Raw genomic sequence first — 22,641 nt, forward strand, 5'->3', positions numbered from 1 at the left:
TGCAGATGACACTAAGATTAGTGGAGTAGCAGATAGTGAAGGGGACTGTCAGAGAATGCAGCAGAATATAGATAGATTGGAGAGTTGGGTGGAGAAAGGGCAGATGGAGTTCAAACCAGGCAAATGCGAGGTGAGATAACAAGGTGTAGAGCTGGATGAACACAGCAGGCCAAGCAGCATCAGAGGAGCAGGAAGGCTGACGTTTCGGGCCTAGACCCTTCTTCAGAAATGGGGGATGCATTTTGGAAGATCCAATTCAAGAGTGAACTATACGGTAAATGGAAAAGTCCTGGGGAAAATTGATGCACAGAGAGATCTGGGTGTTCAGGTCCCTTGTACCCTGAAGGTGGCAATGCAGGTCAAGAAGGCGTACGGCATGCTTTCATTCATCGGACGGGGTATTGAGTACAAGAACTGGCAGGTCATGTTACAGTTGTACAGGACTTTGGTTCGACCACATTTGGAATACTGCGTACAGTTCTGGTCGCCACATTACCATAAGGAAGTGGATGCTTTGGAGAGGGTGCAGAGGAGGTTCACCAGGATGTTGCCTGGTATGGAGGGTGCTAGTTATAAAGAGAGGTTGAGTAGATTAGGATTATTTACATTAGAAAGACAGAGGTTGAGGGGAGACCTGATTGAGGTCTACAAAATCATGAGCGGTATAGACAGGGTGGACTGCAAGAAGCTTTTTCCCAGAGTGGGGGATTCGATTACTAGGGGTCACAATTTCAAGGTAAGAGGGGAAAAGTTTAAGGGAGATATGCGTGGAAAGTTCTTTACACAGAGGGTGGTGGCTGCCTGGAACGCATTGCCAGCAGAGGTGGTAGAGGCGGGCACGCTAGCATCATTTAAGATATATCTAGACAGATACATGAATGGGCAGGGAGCAGAGGGATACAGATCCTTGGAAAATAGGCGACAGGTTTAGATAGAGGATCTGGATTGGCGCAGGCTTGGAGGGCCGAAGGGCTGTTCCTGTGCTGTAATTTTCTTTGTTCTTTGTAAGACATTTTCCCTTGTCTTTTTTTAAATCTCTCTCCTCTCACCCTAAAACTATGCCAGCTAGTCTTGAACTGCACCCGCCCCCCCGACCCCCACCCCCACCCCCAATCTTAGGAAAAGACACCTACCATTAACCTTACCTATACCCTTCATGATTTTATAAACCTCTACAGGGCCACCTCTCAACTTGCTATGCTCTAGTGAAAAAAGTTCCAATTTGTCCCGCCTTACTTTATAACTCAAACCTTCCATGCCCAGCAACATCCTTGTAAATCTCTTCTGAGTCCTCTCTGGCTTAATATCCTTCCTGTAACAAGGTAGCCAGAACTGGACACAGTACTCCAGAAGAAGCCTCATCAATGTCCTGTATAACCTCAACATGATTTCCCAACTCTTGTACTCAAAGGCTGAGCAATGAAGGCAAGCATGCTAAAAGCCTTTTTAACCACCTTGTATATATGTGATACAAACTTAAAAGAATTGTGTACCTGAGCCCCTGGTCCTTCTGTTCTACACCACTACCCAGTGTCCTGCCATTAATTGTATACGTCCTGCCCCTGTTTGTTGTACCGAAATGCAATACCTTACATTTATCCAAATTGAACTCGATCTGCCATTTTCAGCTCATCCACCCCTCTCAGTATTTTCCTGTTTATTTGGTATTGAACTCCATCTGCTATTTCCCTGCCCATTCCACAGATCCATATATATCATTTAGGAGCTTACAGCTAACCACAAAACTGTCCACTATATGGCCAATATTTGTATTGTCTGTAGATTTCCCAATTGTGACCCCCATGTTCAAGTCCAAATCATTAAGGTACAAAATAAACAGCAGGGGTCCCTCCGGACTACCACTTGAAACAGGTTTCCAGTCGCAAGGGCAGCCATTGACCATTATCCTTTACTTCCTGTTACTAAGCCAACTTTGGATCCAATTCAACACATTGTTCTGTATCCCATGGGCTTTTACTTTTTTTGTCTGCCATGTGGGACCTTATGAAATGCCTTACTAGAATCCATATAGACAATATCCTCTGCACTACCCTCATCAATCCTCCTCACCACCTTCCTCAAGGAATACTTCAATCAAATTTGTAAGGAATGACCTTCTCTTAACAAAGCCATGCTGACTAGTCCATGCCCTTCTAATTTATCCTATCTCTCAGGATTGATTCTAATAATTTGCCCACCACTGAAATAAGACTAACTGGCCTATAATTGTTTGCCATTTCTTTTGTACGTTTTTTAAACAATTGAACCACATTTGCATTTCTCCAGTCCTCTGGCACATCACCCATGTCTTGTGAAGATTGGACCTTGGTTAATATATATTAGCATATATTTTGTTTGAGTTCAGCTAACAAGGTCAGTTCTGTTATCACGTAATGCATTTGAGTTCACTTCAGAATTTGAGAGGCAGAAAGAAGATGCATGATTTGGTTAACTTGAAGCTAGGGCAAGAAATCTACAGTGACCCTCATGGCAGAAGATAGCTAGCCTCATGCTAAAGAGAGCTGAGAGGTCCACAATCATAAGTTTTTGAAGAAAATGTGGAGCAAATGAAAATACTTAAATGTGGAATACACTCCCTGAGGCCATAAAAACTACAGGTGACCTGGTACCCAGTAAACGTATTTAACCTACTGTTGCATGGAACTACTGCACTCTACACCAGATCCCTGATGGAAAAGTGGAGGACCCCCTTAAGCTGAGTCAAGTGTCTATTTAAATATCAGTTTTTGGGGTAAACCACAACCAAATCTTCACAAGAAAGGCACTTGCCTTACATAACGAGGATATTGTATGAAAGTAATAGATGCAATTAGTTGGGCATAATCATGAGGAAGAAAGCTGCATCTGCAAATCAAACAACCTTAGAGTTAAGTACAGTTAAAAGGTAACTTGTGCTTACTCAAGAAAGTTGATAGTAAGACACCTGAACAATGAATGGCCTACCTTTGAGGTTTTCTTTAGAGACAGAAGGTCTATATTGATTATCAACAGCAAAAAAACTTATTCATGTAGGTTCCAGATGAAAAAATTGAATCAAATGTAAAACTGCGTTGGGTGGGTGTCCTTAATAGGCCCCACCGAGTCGGAATAAAGGTGCAATCTTATTCCATTTGAAAAATAAGTTATTCGTGAGGTGTGGAAACAAAGTATTGTATTTAAGGTAGAAATAATTAGTTTAAATTTCTGATTGAAACATCCCAGGTATGTCAGGTGATCATAGCGATAAGATGTGGGGTTCAGAAGGTTCCTCTGTTTAATTTTATCACAAAAAGCACTAACATTTTTGCTATTGTTAGGCTTCAGTTTACTGAGATGGAAAAAATGGAAATAAATTTTCATAAGACCTTTGCTTGAAGTAGGTACAGTAATAATTTTACCGCTTCCGGAGAAGAACATGGGTGGGGTTTGAGCTCATTTTGGAATTTGAGAGGTAGAAAGAAGCTGCATGATTTGGTCAACTTGATGCTAGAGGAAGAAATCTATAGTGACCCTCATGGCAGAAGTTAGCTAGTCTCATGCCAGAAAATATTTGGCTTTGACAATAAAGCGAATACCAGGTTTGAGCTGAGAAGTCCACAGTCGTAAGGTTGTGAAGAAAGTTTGGAGATTTGCTTGGGTCAAAGTTATGCAATTTCATACCTTGGAGAATAGTTGGAATACTAGCAAGAAACTAAAATGAATTCTAGAAGACTGTTCCGAAAGAAAGTAAATGAATATTCAAGGTTTATGTAATGTATAAGGGAATTCTTCAGGGGAAATAAAAAATAGAAATTGGATTTATAGCACAAGTCTTCAAAAGTTACAGTGTTATGGTTAATGGTTAAAAGTTAATGGTGCTTGCTTTGTTTAATATCTCTTTATATATAGTGTCCTGAAAATGTAAGGCTTGTTGCGTAGTTGTTTGTTAATATCTATGTGTTTGGATTTCTCTAACTGGATTGTAACAAACTTATGTATAACAGTACTTCGAAGGTTAAAGACCAATTCATCATACTTTGAAAAGATTAAAAACTTATACCACAGTATACTTGTAATCTTATTGAAACGCTTATTATGGCAACTAATTTGCTCATCCCGTGAGGTTACTCAAATTATGCAGGAACTCTGTTGCTATTCTGATCAAATCTTTCTGTTCTCCAAATTTATTAACCTTCAGATAATTCACAATTCTTCATTCTTCAGGTGTAATGTCAATGCATTGGCCAAGGAAAGGCAAAATAAACCTCTTAGAGTGGCTAGTAGATGCATTGGTAAGCCCTGCACAACTCAATCTTGGCTCGATGGGAGCACCCTCGTCTTTGAGGCAGAAGGTCCAAATCCTATTTCAAATGCTTGGGCATGCCATTTGTTGTGTAAGGTAATGGTTCTGAAAGATTACATGTTGAAGTTGCATTAGTTTCATCCATTTTGATGATGTAATATAATACTTGGGTGAAGAATTGGGTAGTTTCAGGTGAGATTTGATGGAAAATAATGTCGTCTGGGTCCTGATAGTTGTAACTATGCCGAAGTTATTGTATCTATTGCTAAAATACAATTATATCTTGTTATTTAAAACACCTACCTCTTCTTGTTAAGGCTCTCTTGTCGATTATCCTTGACCACTGATACTTAAAAGGACCATTGACTTAGCTTAGAAAGAACGATCGGTTTCAATGAACAACCCTGACCACAAATCATCCAGAGCCCAATACAATATGGTAATCAGTGGAGAACATAGCTGAAATATACAGGGTTATAGTGGAGGAGAGAATCCATTTGACTCACCCGAAAAGCTGAAATACATAAACTGACAACAAGTAATGAAATAAGGAAATAAGAACCTTACAAATGGATATAGATAGGTTAGGAGAGTGGGCCAAAATGTAGCAGTTGAGTTTAACGTGGATAAGTGTGAGGTCTTGTATTTTGTTCAGAAAAATGGGAAGGTGACCTATTATCTAAATGGGGAGAGACTTCGGGGTGCTACGGTGCAGAGGAATCGAAGTGTCTTCATTCATGAGTGACAGAAAACATGCAGGTACAGCAGATAACAAAGAAAACGATTGGAATGTTGGCTTTTATAGCTAAAGGACTAGAATATAAAGGTAAGGAAGTATTGTTGCAATTATACAGGGCATTGATGAGACTGCATCTGGAGTATTACGCACAGTTTTGGCCCCCTTATTTAAGGAAAGTTGTAGTGGCATTGGAGGCAGTTCAGAGGAGGTTCACTAAATTGATCCCAGATATGAGGGGATTGTCGTATGAAGAGAGATTGAACAGTTTAGGCCTACACTCTCTGGAATTTAGAAGAATGAGGGGAGATCAAATTGAGGTATTCAACATGATAAAAGGTATAGATAAAATGGACATGGAGCAGATGCTTCCTCTTGTGGGGCATTCTAGGACGAGAGGTCATAGTCTTAGGATAAGAGGTAGCAAATTTAAAACAGAGTTGAGGAGAAACTACTTCTCTCAAAGGGTTGTGAATCTGTGGAATTCGCTACCCCAAAATGCAATGGATGGTGTGACAGTGAGTAAATTTAAGGATAAGTTAGACAGAACTTTAATTGGTAATGAGTTGAAGGGTTATGGGGAGAAGGCGGGAAAATGGGGATGAGGAGTTATCAGCCATGGTCGAATGGTGGACCAGACTTTGATGGGCTGAATGGCCTAATTCTGCCCCTGTATCTTACGAACCTATAAATAAACAGCACTCCTGGGCGCAGCAACAGGACGAATGCAGCACTCCGGAATAAAACCCTCACCTCAGAATTGATAGCGTGGGCTGGGAAAAGAGTTAATGATAGCCATACAGGAAGAGATAGAGAACTTGGAGAAGACACCATGGGACCTCCAAGAGTAAAGTTAGAGATCTCTGAGGAGAAGGGGCAAAAGCTTTCCAATAATGGTACAAAAGACCAAGCTGTGAATAATAGATGGTGAAATGGAGTGCTTGCTCTTAAAAATAAGCATTGCCACCATCACAAGTGGGCTCCACAAGGCATGGACAATGCAATAAAGTGTGCAAGGACCAGAAAATTAATTTATACTGAAGCCACAGTATTGGCAAATTTATTTAAAGGGAGAAAGAAGCTGATTTAAAAAGTTTGAAGAATGAATCTGATTGAAATACAGAGTTTGAAGAATATGAAGACTTTTTTAAAGATCAAGACACTTTCAACGGGAAGAATTAAGGTCTGAAAGAACCTTTTCTGTTTTTTTTTTAAAAGTCACTTTTGGTTGAAGCTGGGAGTTGATGATGACGTTTGGACTGTAAACAGCAGTTTTAAACAAACAAACTAATATTTATTTATAGGACCTGCTGTGGAAGTTAATTGCAGGTTGCTCGTTTGAAGAAAACGACAGACATTCTGACTCTGGAGATGCTTTATGCTCAAGTGTTGACACATGTTTAGATGTCAACAGGGGTCATCACAAAGAGGCCAGTGCCAATCTAACAAAGAGAATGTTGAAAAGAAAGGGGAACTCAAATTTGAGCTGTGTTTTTTGTCAGAGGGATTGTGACTCTGAAAGTTACAGGACAGAGGTTTATTCTCCCATTACAAACATTTTCAAAGTTTGAAGAATAGAATCCCATTTATAAAAATTAAATGAATATTCATCTGATCCTATGGAATCTATTTGCATTGACCGATATCTTCAGAAATCAAGGAAGATGCAATTTCAGGTGCCTATGATTTTACACATCTTGAAACCTGCTTAAGTGAATTAACCAGTTATATCTCTTTCATTTTTCTTTTAATTTATCCTTTAACTTTGTCTACATGAGAGTTGGGGCTAGAATCAAAGAAGGTTGTGTTTAGATCATGGACGGTAATTAGATTACCTTGTTTAACATTGTTCTGTTAAAGCTACTGTATTAAGAATAAAACATTTATTATTTAAGCTGTAACATCGGTGTCTGGTATTAGTTGTTCATGAATTTGGGTTAGCAACCATTGGGGTCAATTTTGAGGGTCATTAAATGTTTTAATTTTACTCTGTTGCAAATGTAGGAATGGGGATACTGACCTGATTTGGATGTCTCTCCATGTCATACAGGCTACAACCATGAAAGTCCATTTTTAAAAATTGTGCATGGGGAAATTCGTCAAAAAAAGCCAGGATGACATTAATTTTACCTATGAAGAACAGAAAAACGTGTATCTTGGTTGTAGAAGGTAATAAACTCCAGAGAGTAGGAAACCACCAGCTTGGTTGTGAGGAGGGCAGGAAAACCCTAGTGAACAAGACAGAGATGCAGTATTGCCATTCAATACATTTTTGAGCAGTAAAGAAGTAACATGATATCTGTTTGCTACTTAACTGAATTGGTATCTGTATTGGAAAAATTTCATACATATGGCCATAATTCAGAATTTGAGTTTGCAGACAAAGAAAACACTGCATGTTACTATAATAGAGTTTAAAAATGTGAAGAAACTATATATAATACACAAATAAAATAGTATTGATTTATTACTGAAGTATAAGCTTGAAGATAACAGATTACAAACAACAGAGTTGTTACAGATTTAGAACCTCTTTAAAGAAATAAAAATAATTGAATCCAATAAGAAACTGAAGAAGAATTAAGGCTCCCTGAAAGATTTAAGGTCAAGATGGGCAAATAGAATGCTAGATTGGATATTCGGGGAAAAAGAACAGATGTGAGAAAGAAAATTGCTTCCAAATTAACCAGTGAAACTGAGCAAGTTGGTACAAGTTGATAGAATTACATTTAATGGGTCTTTTAGTGGATGATGTTATATATCACCAAAAAATAAATGAAAGCACATGTATTTAATATGTTTTCTTTAAAAAATTGATTATGAGTTTAGACTTAAAAGAAGAGTTCAGTTTCTAGAAGAATCCAAGGATAATTTCATTAACGACCTCTACAGAGTAGTGGAAAACTATGATTATGTAGCTTTGAAATGAGAATTCACAACAGATTTTTAAAAAGCTGGTGGAAATACTGATGAGCCATTGCCAGATTTCTTCGAGTTCAAGGAAGATTTAACCTGTGAATAAGCTCCTCAATCATGCTATTACTAGAAATCAAGAGTTACAGACATAAAAGCAATGAACCAATTGCAAGATTCAGCAAGAATGACACCTTTTATAAAGATTCCCAAAAGATAAATGATACTTCTATGGTAGGATGAATGGGGGCTAACTGCCCTGAGCCCCACAATGGAATCATAGGCCATTAGAGGAGACAAAAGCTGGGGTGGGGGTGACCTTTGGAATAGTGAGAACACTATGTGATTTTGTGTTAATTTCTGGTTTTGTCTGAAGATAGCAAAGCCACCAATAACGCAAAGGCCCGCCCCGCCCCCAGCACCCCACTAGCGGCGGACCCAGGCCACACAATATGATTTCCTTCGACCACTTAACCCCAAAGGAATGACTCTGTTCTTGCCAGGCATTGTTGCTTGCTCCTCATAGTTATACTTAGGTTCAGCTAGTTACGTTTAATTATATCTCTTGATTTCATGCAATAAATTATCTTCTTATGCAATACAAGTTCCCCTTCTTATTGAGACTCTCTACCTGTTTATCCCCAATCACTGATTTAATTAGCATCCTTAATTAAAGGGTTAAGTAGACGATTAGATTCATCTTTAAAAAGATTGGTTACAGTAAAAAGCACCAACCACAGACCAGTAGCCCAATACAATATGATTCAGGCTGACATTCCAGTGGAATACTGAGGGCATTGCCATTCATCCAGTACAGTGTGTGCATTTAGATGGATTCAAAAATTCTACGGCACTATTTCAAAGAAGATAATTAGAGTTCATCAGGGTCTGGCCAAATATTTTCACTGAACTGACATTACTAATCAGGTCAGGTCAGACCTGAAATGTTAACTCTGTTCCTTTCTTAATAGATATCATGAGACCAACTATTTCCACATTTTCTGTTTTTATTATTGGTCAAGCTCAAGGATTCAGAGGTTCAAAGTCAGCTCTAATAAATAATTTGCTTAAAGATAGAAAATGTCTGAGTTCTGGTAACTTTTTCTTGACCAGGGAACTATGGACAATGGTGTTTGACAAGAGTTAGTGCTAGGACCACTACATTTTTTAAAGGGCATGTGCAGGGTTATGACAGATAAGGTGGATAAAGAAAAACTGTTTCCATTTGCTGATTGCTTAAGGATTAGGTGACACAAATTTGAGGTTTTCGTCAACAGATGTTGTGAGGAAGAACTTTTATATGCAGTTAGTGGTAATGAGTGACTTGAAATGTGCTGCTGAAAATGCTGGTGGAAGCGAACACTATAAATGATTTCTAAAGGAAATTAGATGGCCATTTGTAAAGCGAATAAACTATCGGGATAGAGTGAGGGAATGGAACACCTGGATTGCTCTAAAGAAAGCCAGCATAGGTTTGATGGGTTCAATAACCTCTTCATGGTATAATGAATTTTTGACATTCTACACGTTTGTAGAGATTACCTCAGTTGATAACAGTCTAATATTATGGACCAGACCAAACCCCCTTAAAATATATTCAGAAGGTAGTCTAGACACTAACTTTTTATTGGAAAGGTAAGTATAAGGTGCTGCATTCCAGGTGCAATCTGACTGATCAAGCTAGCAGATTTGAAGCAAAGGACAGTTTATTCACATACTATAAAAAGAAGACACTGGAATAACAACTCTATTGGAAAATTTAACAGAATAATAGATTATTCTACTATTAGACAGTAACTGTTCCAAACCAGTAACATGCCTTTTGCCAAGGGTGTGTTTATGGTAAGTTCAGAAAAATAGATTACCTTCACAGGGAATTCTCCAGTGCGCCAGGATAAAAAACATCAAGAGAAAACTTTGCCTGTGTATAAGAATTTTAAGAAGAACATGTACACACACTTGCACATATGTAGAGCAGGGAGAGATATACTGCAGCTTCCACCTGCTTCAAGATCTAACAACAACTACTGAAAATGAAAAATTAAACATCTTGGTTCTGTCAGAATTTGACCATACCCATTCAGATTGCTTCTATTTTTCCAACTACAAAAAAGAACCCCAAAGTCTCACAAGCTGTTTACTTTATTGGCTATAAGTAGACAGCTGTGCATTTCTGTTTTAAAACCTCTCTTCAAAAAAAGAGAATAAAATATATCTCTTAAAGCCATAGTATGGTCACACCTCCCCTACCTAACAAAAAATGAACTATCAATATACAAAGATGGCTTCATTTTTAAAAACCTTTAGTCTTACGCTATTAGTACACTACAAAATGTATACATTATATTGACTGCAAGCATGCAAACATTCACTATTACAGTCTATTTCAGTTTGTTTTTCCCACCACCGTATGCCTCCATCTTCCTCCTTCAAAATTGCAACAACACGTAGGCAATTACGTTCTCTCACCCTGCCATGTGTATAATTTTCAAATTGAATGGCTGCAATAATAAGCTTCATTTAAACAGTCCAGAATTTTTATCCTTAAATTTTTCCAAAAACTTTAAGGGGTTATGATCAGTATATACTGTTGTCTGAGACAGATTACTGGCAATACAAATGTTGAAACGTTGTGACACCAAGGTCAACATCATCTTTTTTAATTGTGGAATATTTCTGTTGTTGATGATTATTCAATTTTCTGGCAAAATACCCAATAGATCTTTATATCCTCTCATCATCTTCTTGCAAGAGTGTAGCACTGACACACACATCATTCGCATCAATAGCCATCTCGAATGGCTTTGCATACTTACCTGTAGCTAACACTGGGGCCGTGGTTAACACAGTTTTCAGGCTGTCAAATGTCTTCTGACATTCCTCTGTCCACTGAAATTTTCTGCCCTCCTTCAACAAGTCAGTCAGTGGAGCAACCACGTTGCTAAAATTGAGTTCAAACTTCCAATAAGAAACACTCGGTCCCAGGAAGCATAGTACTTCCCTCTTCATCGATGATATGGGAAGCCCCCCAATAATATTTGTTTTCACATCCCGTAGGGCCATCTTTCAATGTCCAATGACATGGCGCAGGGATGGGACTTGGGGTTTTGCGAACTTACTCTTAGCCAGGTTTATCACCAAGTCTGCCTCCTGAAGTTGATCGAACAATTCCAATAGATACCGCACATGTTCCTTCCATGTGTGACTAAAAATCACCAGATCGTTGATGTACACCATACAATTGGGTAATCCTGAAATGATTTTATTGATTAGTCTTTGAAATGTGGCTGGCACATTTTTCAAACCAAATGGCATGACTTTAAACTGGTACAGTCCATTTAGTGTTATGAAAGCAGAAATTTCCTTCGCTGTTTCGGATAAAAGTACCTGCTAATATCCTCTAAGTAAGTCCAACTTCGAAATATAAGTTGCTTGTCCACCTTCTCCATGCAGTCTTCCAACCATTGGGTAGAATATGAATCAGATTTTGTAACTGCATTGACTTTACAATAGTCCGTGCATAATCATTGGGTAGCATCTGGTTTTGGCACCAATACTATGGGTGAGCGCCATTCACTGCAACTCATTTTGATTATATTGTCTTTGAGCATGTGTTCAATCTCTTTTTGAATTTGTGCCCACTTTAGAGTGTTAAGTCGATAAGGATGTTGCTTAATTGGAACAGTATTTCCTGTATTTACATCATGTGCAATTAGATTAGTACTTCCAGCTTATTCCCACATATCGCCCCATTTGATTGTAATAATTCTTTCAGGTCATTTCGATCTTCCTGTGGAAGGTAACCCAGTAATTTATCCCAATTTATAGGAACTTTCTCATTGTTCAGTTAATTTCAAGAACGTCCAATTCAGAATCATTTGAACTTGGTTCTTCACTCTGTGTTGAAACCAGTAACACATTCTGATTTTGCTTGTCTTCCCTTCCGAAATACCTTAAGAGCATATTCGTATGATGTACTCTGAGATTTCTTTCTATCCGGCATTCTTATTAAATAGTTCACCTCACCCAATTTACTTTTGATTTGATAAGGCCCACTAAACCTTGCCTTTAAAGGTTCATCTACCACTGAAAGTAACTAACACTTTATCTCAACTAGCAAAATTGTAACTTTTTGATTTCTTGTCTGCTTCCTGTTTCATTATATGATGTGCTACTTTCAAACGCTGTATAGCCAACTCACTCACTCTATTTAATCTTTACCTAAAGTCCAAATATGTGGTCTCTGATCTCTGACTCACCAACTTCTCCTTAATAATTTCAGTGGATCTCTCACCTCATAGCCAAAAACTAATTCAAATGGACTGAATTTAGTTGGTTCATTAGGTGCATCCCTAACTGCAAAAAGTACAAGTGGAATTCCTTTGTCCCAGTCCTCTGGATAGTCTTGACTGTAAGCCCTCAACATGGTCTTTAAAGTTTGATGGCACCATTCTAATGCTTCTTGCGATCCTGGGTGGTACACAGTGGATATGATTGTTTTACTCCTAAGCTATCGATAACTTCCGTGAATAATATTGATATAAAATTTGACCTTTGACCTGATTGTTTCTCAGTGGGTGGTCCATATCTAGTAAAGAATTTGAGTAGCTCTTCTATAATTCTTTTAGCTGTGATGCTAAGTAATGGAATGGCCTCTGGAAATCTAGTAGACACATCCATTATGGTCAACAAATACTGATTCCCACTTTTTGTTTTAGGTAGGGATCCTATGCAATCAATTAAGATCCTTGTAAAAGGTTCCTCAAATGCAGACATGGGTATAAAGAGTGCTGGTTTTATCACTGCCTGAGGTTTTCCAAATACCTGACATGTATGACATGTCCAGCAAAGTTCATCCTTATGTAGTCCAGGTCAATAAAAATGTTTTTGTATTTTGGCTTGAGTTTTCCTTACTCCCAAATGACCACCTAATGGTAATTAGAACAAAGAATAATGCAGCGTGGGAACAGGCCCTTCAGCCCTCCAAGTCTGTGCTGCCCTTCCATACTAAAACTGTCTTCACTTACAGAATCCATATCGTTGTGTTCCCTCCCTATTCATGTATTCATCCAAGTACTTGTTGAATGCTGCTATTCATGTGGTACAACCCACCAGTAATACAGCTTGATGAACTTCTGTCCATTTTTCATCCGTCTGTATGTGTAATGGCCTCCATTTCTTCATCAAAATGTCATTTTCAAGATAATAATATTCTAGGACTCACTTAGATTCTTCTTCTGTGTATGATGTTTGATACAGCTGCTTTAGTATTTCATCTTTCCATAGAAATTTCTGTGAGCTAAAAATATCTACTTTGTCCTCCTATCCGTTCTCGTTTTGTCTCAGTCATTTGATCAAATATAGTCTCAGATAATTGAACTTCAACTTCCTTATCTTTATTCTTTGATTTTTCCTCTTGCTTCAGTCTGTGACTTTGTGACCTTGTTACCACCCAGTCAGGAAAAATCCCAGGATATACTTCCTGTAACACCTCAGTTGCCTGATATTCCACTGGCTTTTCAACCACAGTTGACATCACTCCCATCTGTGATCCAGCTATGTCATTATCAAGGATAAAAGATGTATTTCCGGAACTGAGAATTTCTCTGTTATTTCCATCACTTTTCACCGGGCTCCCTAGCCTTACTTTATATAATGGAGTGCTGTTCTTCTCACCATGAATTCCAGTGCTCCTTCTGAATTACATGGCTCCTCATCTCTCACCATCAGAGATTAACTTGCTCCCATATCTCTTAGAATCTTAACTTCTTTATCTGCTTCTCCTGGCATATGTGAGTAAACCTTACCCTCACAGGTAAATTCTTTAAAGAGATCTGGCATTTTCTTTTCAATCAACTGCTGATTAGGTTGTATATTCTGGTGCAGCATTTTAGCTTCTGCTGTGCTTTCCTTTACCATTTCAACTAAACTCACTGGCTTATCCTGTTTTTCCAACATCTGTCTTCCCAGTGCTTTTTCTAAACCACCAACACTGAGACTTTATGTGGCCTACTTTATTGCAGTGAAAAACAGCTGACCTTTTTTACTTCTCTTTCCCCGTCATGGGTTTCCTTTTTATCCTGTGGTAAACTATCTTTACTATCTTCCCTTACTACCTAAGGATTTCTCTTCCCAATTCCTCACCCCACAATCATCTACTATTTCTACTGCTAATCTTGCAGTCTTATCTCTCTGCTCTTCCACATATGTTCTCACTATTTCAGGAAGTGAATTTTTGGACTCCTTCAAAATAATCATCTCCCTTAGAGGGTCATATATTTGATATACTTTCAATGCTCTTATCCACCTATCAAAATTACTTTGTTTGATCCTTTCAAACTGTACACATGTTTGACCAGGTTCCCTCCTTAGATTCCTGAAACATTGTGTGTAGGGTTCTGGTACGAGCTCATATGCACTTAAGATGGCTTTTGTCAACTCACCAGATACCACCTCTGATAGTAATACAAATACCTCACTAGCTCTACCTACCAACTTTGTTTGGATCAATCCACATGGTCACTGGCCATTTCATTTGTCTAGCTACTCTCTCAAAGGAAATGAAAAAGGCTTCTACATCCTTCTCGTCAAACTTGAGCAGTGCTGGACATATTTAAACACTAAGCCTTTGGCTACGATGGGATTGCTGTCCATTATTGTCCTCATCACTACTATTACTTTTCACCTAAAACTCTGCCCTTTTAAGTCAACTTTGAGTTTCTAGTTCCAATATTTAAAGTTCAAAAACTCATTCACTCTCCCTTTCTTCTCTCTTTTTCTGCCTTTCTTCCGCTGGGGCCTTCCTTTCCTTTTCTTTTTCCTCTGCTTTTAATCACAATTCAAACTGTTTCATTCCCTTCTCATATTCGAGCCGCTTCAATTTCAATTGAATTTTAGCCATTTCCAAAGATTCCGATGGCATTCCTGGCAATTATAAATGCTGTGCGATTGCCACAATTATTTCCCCCTGCCTCGCAGACACAGGCAACTCTAACTCCAGCTTGTTTGCCGATTCTGAAAGCTTTGCCTTGCTCACTTTCTGTAAAACCCCTCAAGTGAGTTCTTCCATCCTCAGAAAACTTAGTGACTGAAAGAGCCATTATTATATATTCATTTGGTTTGGCAGCATTTGGAAAGAGGAACAGAGTTCAAGTTTTAAGTTGATGATGTTTAGCCAGCATCAATTATGTTTCTCCCTGCATTGAATCATTAGAGCTGCTGCGTATTTCCAGCTGCTTCTGCTTTTATTTCAGATCTCCAGTATTTGTTGTGTTTTGCTTTTGTGTGACTATAAAATTATCTGATTATTATCATATTATTGCTTATTGGACCCTATTCTTTGTTATTTGGCTGTTGCCCTTCTTACATTCCAAAATGCACTTCAAAAGTGCTCCATTCGCTCTAAAATTCTTTGGGAGGCAGAGGTCATGAAAGATGCTTTATCATTGTAAAATTTCATTTATTTCTAATGAAATAAAGCACAAAAATAATATATTTAGAAGTAAAAATTAAGCTTTTTCTAAAATTAAATTCAGTATAATATTGTACTCTGAGCATTATTATATGAACTTCTGAATGCCCGGGTCAAAAATCACATGACACCAGGTTATAGTCCAACAGGTTTATTTGAAAACACTAGCCTTTTTAGCTCTGCTCCTTCCTTAGGTGCAATGTGAAAGAGGAGGTACACCAGTATATCATGACAGTGGTGGAGAGAGTGAATATTTGCGGACATCATCACAGTCAAGTTGTTTGCTTTGTCCTGGATGATGTCAAGCTTATTCAGTGTTGTTGGAGCTACACTTAGCCAGAGAAGTGGGGAGTATCCCATCACACTCCTGACTTGTGCTTTGGCTTTGGGAGTCAGGAGATGAGTTACTCACTGCAAGATTTCTAACATCTGATCTATTCTTGTAGCCACAGTATTTATGTGGCTACGCCAGTTCAATTTCTGGTCATTGGTAACGCTTGGTTGCCGATGGTGGGGATTCTGTGATGGATAATGCCATCTTCTTTTGTGCTGGGTATGATTGCAACCAACGGAGAGTTTTCTCCCTGATTTCAATTGACTCTAGTTTGCTGGGCTCCTTGATACCACACTTGGTCAAATGCAACTTTGATGTTAAGGGTAGTTCTCTTATCACCCTTTGGAGGTCAGCTCTTTTGTCCATGTGTGAACCATAGCTATAATGAGGCCGTCTGGCTCTGAGAGAGCCCAAACTGAGCATCAGTCAGCAGGGATTTAGTAAACTCAAGGAGGGTGCTGGCTTTTTGCTACAAACTCTGAACTCTTATTCCACCTCCCATGTGCTTGCTGTAGTTGAATTTGACATAATCCTTATAATCCCATGAATTTGCATTCATTGGAAGTAATTGACTTACATAGTGGTTATTAGATTGCTGTAAGGTATTTTACCATGCTGCATAGGCAAAGAATAGTCTTGGTGATGATAACATAGTGGAGAATTAATTAGGCCATGAAGGAGATTCTTAACTTTTAGGATTCTGTCAGAAGGAAATGATACAAACCAATGTTTATTCTCCCAATAGCAACCCAATAGAGTTGCTCCATAATAGTTGGCAACAAAAATACACAAACATAAAAATATTTTTTGGGGAAGGCCATGGATCACTACGTTATATGTGAAGATGTGGTGGAAGCATCAAGAACCAGAAGTAAGGTCGGAGATAGCGAGGACTGCAGGTGCCAGAAGTCAGAGTCGATAAAATGTGGAGCTGGAGGATCGCAGCAGATCAGACAGCATCAAAGAAGCAGGAAAATCGATGTTCCTGCTCTTCTGATGCTGTCTGACTAAAGGTAAGGTCATTGGCAGAAGGAGTAATGACAATGTGAGGAAAATTTTTTTTACACAGTGGGTAGTTAGAATCTAGAATGCACTGCATGAGAGTTTGATGGAGGCAGATTCAGTTGAGGCACTCAAAAAGAAATTAGTGGTTTTCTGGAAAGGAAGAACGTGAATGGTCCTAGCAAAAGTTGAGGGTGTGGTACTATGTGAATTGCTCAGTCAGGAAGCCAGTACAGAGTCAATGGATCAGAGGATCTGTAACAATTTCTATGATTCTCTGATGGGTAAATTATTACATTTTGACCTCTGACATCTTACACAACAAACCTGAAGTGGAGTTCTGAGCTGTACAGTAGTAATCTGTGATCACAGAAGCTTGGCATTAATAAAGGAAAATCACATGATTACAGACAGTAATACTATTACCAGGTAAAACTGAAAAATTGCCTCAGAGCTATCTGAATCCTCCAGATTGTTTATTATTTTGTACATTACTATCTTCCAGATTCTTCTGTTTTCATTTGACCTGTGATATATTCCACACAAATTTGTTGTGAGCTTCTCAATAGAAGCATCTATTGTTTCATTTGCCCTACTTCCAGAATAAATCTGTATTTTATCTACACTTAGAGCCTCATTATTTTATAAGCTATATTCAAGATGTCATGAAGGTTTCTCACAGTATCTTTTGTGAGCTGTGTAAAAAGAACTAAATTATCTTCTTTATTCATTCTTAAAACAGGTGGTGCTTCCAACATTTATTTTAGAGAAAAGATCATTGCTGGAAATGTATGCAAATTTCATGGCCCATGCAGACATGTTTGTGTCAATCACAGCAGGTATAACACCTGAAGAGCGGATTATCAGCTTTGTGGAATATTACCTGACTGCTTTCCATGAGGGCCGAAAGGGAGCAGTTGCAAAGAAACCTTATAATCCAATAATTGGAGAAACTTTTCATTGCTCTTGGGATGTGCCAAAAACTAATGTAAAATCCAGTAGAGCCAATGGCATTTCAACATTTGGCAAGGATCAGCCCAAACTCGAGCAAGCCTTGGAGTCTAGCAAGGACCCAACAGAATGTTACAAAGTGAGATTTACAGCAGAACAAGTTTCCCATCATCCACCGATTTCTGGTTTTTACTGTGAATGCGAGGAGAGGAAAATTTGTGTGAATGCACATGTGTGGACCAAGAGCAAATTTATGGGCATGTCCATAGGGGTCACCATGGTGGGGGAAGGTAAGAACAGTTTGCAAGTTCATAATTTTTAACATTTCAGGGTGGAATTGTTGGACTCAGTATGTACTCAATGTCGGTATTTTGATTTTCTGACTCAAGCTGTCTGCATGAGTACTGGGATAATTGATTTTAGAATATGTACATTTCCCTTTCTGTTTTTATGATGGATTTTGTGATGTCTGGATTTCTAGTTGGGGGTGATAAGTCATTAGCCTATGTAAATCAATTAATTTAATACATGCTCCGAATGTTTTCCAGCAGCCCAAAAAGGGAAACAGGAGCTGCTGCCTTTTACAACACTGCATGAGGGTCCTGAGGAGCAGAGATGTTCCCCAGTCTTCAAAGGGGCTGTCATCCTTTCCCTGCCACTTGTTCACTTGCTGCTTCCTCCCCAAACCCCAATATCTCACTCCAGCCCCATTACCTCCTGACTGCTGCAGCATATTTTTCCCACCTCTCTCCAAATTCCATTGTCTCTAATTAATTTTATTGCTTGGATGAATCTCTTTCTACACTTTAGTTGAGAAGAGAAAGTGTGCTTTCCGGCACAATCACAGAGATCCAATTTATCTATTAGGTATTTATCCTGCATCCCCCTGCCCCGCTTCTCTGGCTTACGTCAGAACGTTCTGTTGTTGCAGAATCATACAGTTTAGGGAACCAATTTCATCGAATTGTTATTTTACACACCTGACATGGTGAAGACTTTCTCAGTATTCTCAATACTAGTCTACTTTTCAGTGGTGTAAACTGCAATCTCACATGGAAGTCTCAAGAGCGTGATATGGCAGTATCAAGTTCTATGAAGAGATGTCTGCTACTCTGTGTGCATCACATGTGACAAAGTAAATTCAAAACCCTTTATGTAACTTGATGTATGCTCCTAGACTGATGCAGGTGTTGTACAGGAATTTTGAAAGCAATCTGGAGAGGTTTCTACCTTTTTAGCACCTTCTAAATATGCCTGGCAACAAGGTCTACCTCAGAACTTTTCTGCCTGTCTGATAAGTTAATTTCTATTGACTAATCTTTGTCACGGTTAGCTGCAATTACTGACAGTGATTTGTCCTCCTAATTTGCTGCATAATCTTCTTCAGATCTCATGCCAAGATCCTGCTGTTACCACTTAAGGTGTTGTTGTTTCCTCTATAACACCTGGATATAAATAGTCCAGTTCAATCAGAGAGAGTTAACTAAAGTCAACCTAAAACTAAAACTAAAGAAAAGACTGCGTATAGATTTTATTCTACACTATCACAAGCAGTGACGTGATAATGAATAAAAAGGACTACATCGCCAAAGCACAAGCACTGCTCGCCGACGAGAACACATACCGGCCAGTACAAACTGACCCGATATCACGACTAGGCAACAAAATCCTATACACGCTACAAAGACTTAAACAAACAGGACAGATCAACAAAGCAGACTCCTTAAGAATGAAACAACACACCCTGATTCTACGGCCTCCCTAAAGTGCACAAGCCGGAAGTCCCCCTCAGACCCATAGTCTCCCTACCAGGCACTCCATCGCACAAATTAGCCAGAGAACTACAAAGAAGACTCAAGCACCTAGTCAACAAATCACCCCACTCCATCCACTCAGCCCAAGAATTCCTCAACTCCATCAAAGACATAAAGATAGAGGACGAAGAGACCATGATATTGTTTGATGTCACCGCCCTATTCACGTCAATAGACATACCACTAGCAAGGGAAACAATGACAACACTACTTGAACAAGAACACGACCCCAGTGAAACCATCTCCAAGGACAACATGCTTAAACTACTGGACCTATGCCTGACCACCCACTTCACCTTCAACGGCCAAACATACGAGCAAATCAACGGGACACCCATGGGATCGCCTATCTCCAGACTCGTGGCAAAAGCAGTGATGCAAAGACTGGAAAGGACTGCCCTTCCGCAAATCCAACCTAAACTATGGATACGCTATGTAGACGACACCTTTGTCATCATTAAACGGACCAAATTAGAAGAGACACACAAACTCATAAACAACACCCTCACCGGAATAAAATTCACCAGAGAGGAGAAGAACAAACAACTTCCATTCCTGGACATCATGGTAGAGCACAAGACAAATGGGGAACTGCAAACGAAAGTACACCGTAAAGCCAAACACACAGACCAGGTATTGAACTTCAATAGTAACCATCCCAGCACACACAAACGAAGCTGCGTGCGAACGCTATTTAAAAGGGCAACAACACACTGCAGCAACATGGAACTACGCCAAGAGGAGGATGAATATCTCTTCCAAGTGCTCAAGGATAATGGATATCCAAAGAACTGGGTCAGGAGGTGCCTACAGGAACAGCATCAGAAAGATTCTACACGCCCCGACACACTCATCACACTATCCTACATCAGGAACACGTCAGAACTCACCACAAGACTTCTACGACCGCTGGGCATCAGAGTGGCACACAAACCCAAATCAACCCTACGACAAGTGCTCACCCGAACTAAAGACCCACTCCCCACCATGGACAGGACCAGTGTCATCTACAAAATCCGCTGCAGAGACTGCGAGAAACACTACATCGGACAAACAGGAAGGAAACTAACAACAAGAGTACATGAACATCAACTGGCTACAAAAAGACACGACCAATACTCACTCATCTCAATCCACATGGACAAGGAGAACCACGACTTCGACTGGGACAACACCAAGATCCTGGGACAGGCTAGGCAGAGACAAGCACGAGAATTCCTGGAAGCATGGCACTCCACGAAGCAGGCTATTAATAAACACATTGACCTCGACCCCATGTACGTTCCACTACAGAGGAAACCCGGAAGTGAGGCAATCCATCGCAACGGACCCCAGAGTTTAAAAACCAGGCGGGAAAACACACCGACGCTTCATCAGAGGCTGCACTGAGGATGTTACCAAGCACAGTAACGAAATGTCTGCGGAACAACAAAACAGCTTGGCGAGCCAACCAACCTCAACTATCACCAGCATATTGCTAGACATTGAAATCTGATAGCTATTATTTATGCTGGTGCAAGTAAATCCTTGTCTCTTATCAATAAATACAATGTCAGTACATACATGTTGAACAATATTTGGGGCGACACGGTGGCTCAGTGGTTAGCACTGCTGCCTCACAGTGCCAGGGACCTGGGTTCGATTCCACCCTCGGATGAGTGTGTGGTGTTTGCACATTCTCCCCATTTCTGCGTGGGTTTCCTCCGGGTGCTCCGGTTTCCTCCCACAGTCTAAAAATGTGCAGGCTAGGTGGATTGGCCATGGAAAATTGCCCATAGTGTTGAGGGTTATAGATTAGGTGGGTTATAGGGGGATGGGTCTGGGTGGGATGCTCTGAGAGTCGGTGTGGACTTGTTGGGCCGAAGGGCCTGTTTCCACACTGTAGGGATTCTATGATTCTATGAAATCGTATGTACAGCTTATCTGGCATTATTTTTTGCATTTTAGAGTGTGCTGGCATATGTAAAGCAATGAGCTTTTGATACTTTCAATTTATTTTGTTATTGTGAATTTGACTTGTAGATTAGTTCTGGGAGTTTGTTTTTAAGTGTAGTGAAAATATGCCAACATCGACATCAGAGTACAAATTACTCTCGCTGCTCTTTTTGGGATATTTTTCTCCTGTTGCTTACAGGAGGTCACTGTAGTCATCTTTTGCTACCATTTGCGACAGGAAAAATAAAACCCTCTGCTTAAAATCAGGGCTAAAATGCAACATAAACCATGATACTTTCTCCAAGAATGTCTCAATTGACTAAATGTTGACATTGAATCGTAGAGTTGCATTCTCACATTAGTCTTTTTATAAAGCTTAGTGCAAAAAATACTTAAACTATGAAATATATCAGCAAGCATAATAAAATGTTTTACACACTGCAGTTGTGAAGAGTTGCTACACATTACTTCCAGAAATAAATTAATAATTTGGGCTTGAGCTCAACACACTTTACATTGTCTGAATGCAAATTTTCCTTTTTAGCTGATGTTTCTCTACACTTCTTAATAACCTACCAATTACTATATATTCCCTTGCTTTGCTAGCCTTCCCAAAATGCATTTCCTCACACTTCCCCAGTTTAAATGCCAATTGACACATCTGTCTACCAGACTATTCCATTGACAGCTTCTTGCAGTCTGCCGCTTTCTCCTTTATTGTCAACCATATCAGTTTTCTTATTGTCTGCACACTTCTTGATTTTCCGATCAACTTTCAAGTCCAAATTATTGCTATATATATTGCAAAAGGTAAGAAAGCTGGCAATGAGTTATGTCAAACCTGTTGGAAACAACCTTCCAGTCACAAAAAACATCCTTCAACCATTATCCTTTTCCCATCACTCAGCCAATTTTGGATTTATTCTGCCACTTTTCCTTGGATGTCATGAACTTTTAAAAGTCTATCAAAAAGGACCTTTACAACATACCTCGCTAAAACCTTACATGGACTACATCAAATGTGCTACCTCTCTCAACGCTGATTCCAGTCAACTTAGTCAAACTCAAACTTCCCTTAACAAATCTATCCATCTTGGTTAATCCATGCCTTTCTAATGAATAAGGCGTATTGTCCATCAGAAAATTTTTTCCAATGATTTGACCATTGTCATGCTTAGGTTGACAAGTCTCTAACGAATAAGT

The 22,641-nt window shown here is 39.3% G+C and overlaps 1 protein-coding gene across 2 annotated transcripts in view; it reads left to right on the top strand.

The window, feature by feature from the left end:
* Positions 1–22,641, top strand: part of LOC109924677 (oxysterol-binding protein-related protein 10) — a 185,135-nt gene that overhangs the window by 136,339 nt on the left and 26,155 nt on the right. For both annotated transcript variants that reach the window (XM_048615375.1, XM_020524675.2), the window contains exon 8: positions 17,481–17,979. In XM_048615375.1, coding sequence (XP_048471332.1) covers positions 17,481–17,979 — 499 coding nt within the window. The remainder of the gene's footprint in view (positions 1–17,480; positions 17,980–22,641) is intronic.

Source organism: Rhincodon typus, chromosome 2, assembly GCF_021869965.1.
Source record: "Rhincodon typus isolate 14 chromosome 2, sRhiTyp1.1, whole genome shotgun sequence".
Lineage (NCBI taxonomy): Eukaryota > Metazoa > Chordata > Chondrichthyes > Orectolobiformes > Rhincodontidae > Rhincodon > Rhincodon typus.